At 44.8% G+C, this 1295-nt stretch overlaps 1 protein-coding gene across 1 annotated transcript in view; it reads right to left on the reverse strand.

The window, feature by feature from the left end:
* LOC143109314 (unconventional myosin-VIIb-like) overlaps positions 1-850 on the reverse strand; it is a 65148-nt gene extending 64298 nt beyond the window's left edge. Inside the window, exon 1 of the mRNA XM_076271967.1 lies at positions 833-850. Coding sequence (XP_076128082.1) covers positions 833-850 — 18 coding nt within the window. The remainder of the gene's footprint in view (positions 1-832) is intronic.
* Positions 851-1295: the final 445 nt, after the last annotated feature.

The following is a 1295-nucleotide window of genomic DNA, read 5'->3' on the forward strand; positions in this document are numbered from 1 at the left end:
TCAACATGATACTGATACCACCATTTTACCCTCCCAATAGAGTAGCCTGCACACTCTGAAGGTCAACACAGGACACTCACTTCACTCATGTCCACGGGGCAATATAAAGGGAGTAGCCTGTACGCAATATATACCGGCAACGAGACAGATCGCTGAAACCTTTGGTGTGGCATAGATTGCTCACTTTCACTCTTCGCAACAGTGATTCACAAAGAATCTGACAATCCACATGAAGCCCAAGCCCAACCCAAGCCACATGAAGTGGTTATACAATATAAGGGCTTTGGACATAAACTCAAATTCAAGCTCAATAAAGTTGAGATATGGGACAGTGATTCACAAAGAATCTGATTATCAACCCAAGCCACATGAAGTGGTTATACTCTGTAAGGCACTTTGGACATAAACTCAAATTCAAGCTCAATAAAGTTGAGACAATAGAACAGTGATTAAAAAAAAAACATTTACCCACACCACATCAACTAAAATTCCAGCTCAACAACGTTGGCTCAAAGACAACTCAAAATCCAGCCCTCTGACCCAATCTGAGCTAATCTTAGTCCAAATTCCACTCTAACTCAGTCCCCCCCCAGAATGACCAGTATCCAATCATAAAGTAGGTGCTTGAAGAAATTACTTTTCTTTTCAGACAGCAGATTCTAGCAAAGGTGATATGTTACGCTACTAGCAATATTACTGTACAGGTGCTACGTTAGGCTACTAGCAGTATAACTGTACAGGTGCTACGTTAGGCTACTAGCAGTATTACTGTACAGGTGCTATTGTACTCTGATCTCCAACAATGACACCCTGTAGTGAATGCTGGCTTTACCTTTGTCAAGAGGACCATAGTGACAGCCACCGATTATTGTGTAAGTCCTGGAAGTAGAGTAGCCGTGACAATAAACTAGTAGGAAAAGAAAATCTCTGAGGCATCAAGTGGAGAGAAGTCCAAGCGGAGAGGAATACTATGATTCCGAGTCTAATCTCATTTTCACGTCCAGGCGCAGAGCACTGGTGGTCAGATCTGAGATGTCTCTCCGTTTCCTTTGTCCGATTAGAGTGCACTCCCTGATCTTCTGGAGTGTTCCTTTGAGGCGTTGAGTGAAGCTGAAGCTTGGAGTCCTGTCCATCGGCCGAGTGACTGATTCCCCCTCGGTCCTCTCTGTTGTCCAGGTGGAGTGGCCAACGCCCTGACGCTTGGCAACAGGGACGCCTTTCCACCATCACATTTATGGCCCTTTGACTTTGCCCTGCAGGGCCAAAGACATCTGCAGTTCACACTGACACACAAA

The sequence above is a fragment of the Alosa pseudoharengus genome, unplaced genomic scaffold (genome assembly GCF_046254945.1).
Source record: "Alosa pseudoharengus isolate Yale_2024_CS ecotype anadromous, Long Island Sound unplaced genomic scaffold, YU_APseudo_1.1 YU_APseudo_1.1_scf_7, whole genome shotgun sequence".
Lineage (NCBI taxonomy): Eukaryota > Metazoa > Chordata > Actinopteri > Clupeiformes > Clupeidae > Alosa > Alosa pseudoharengus.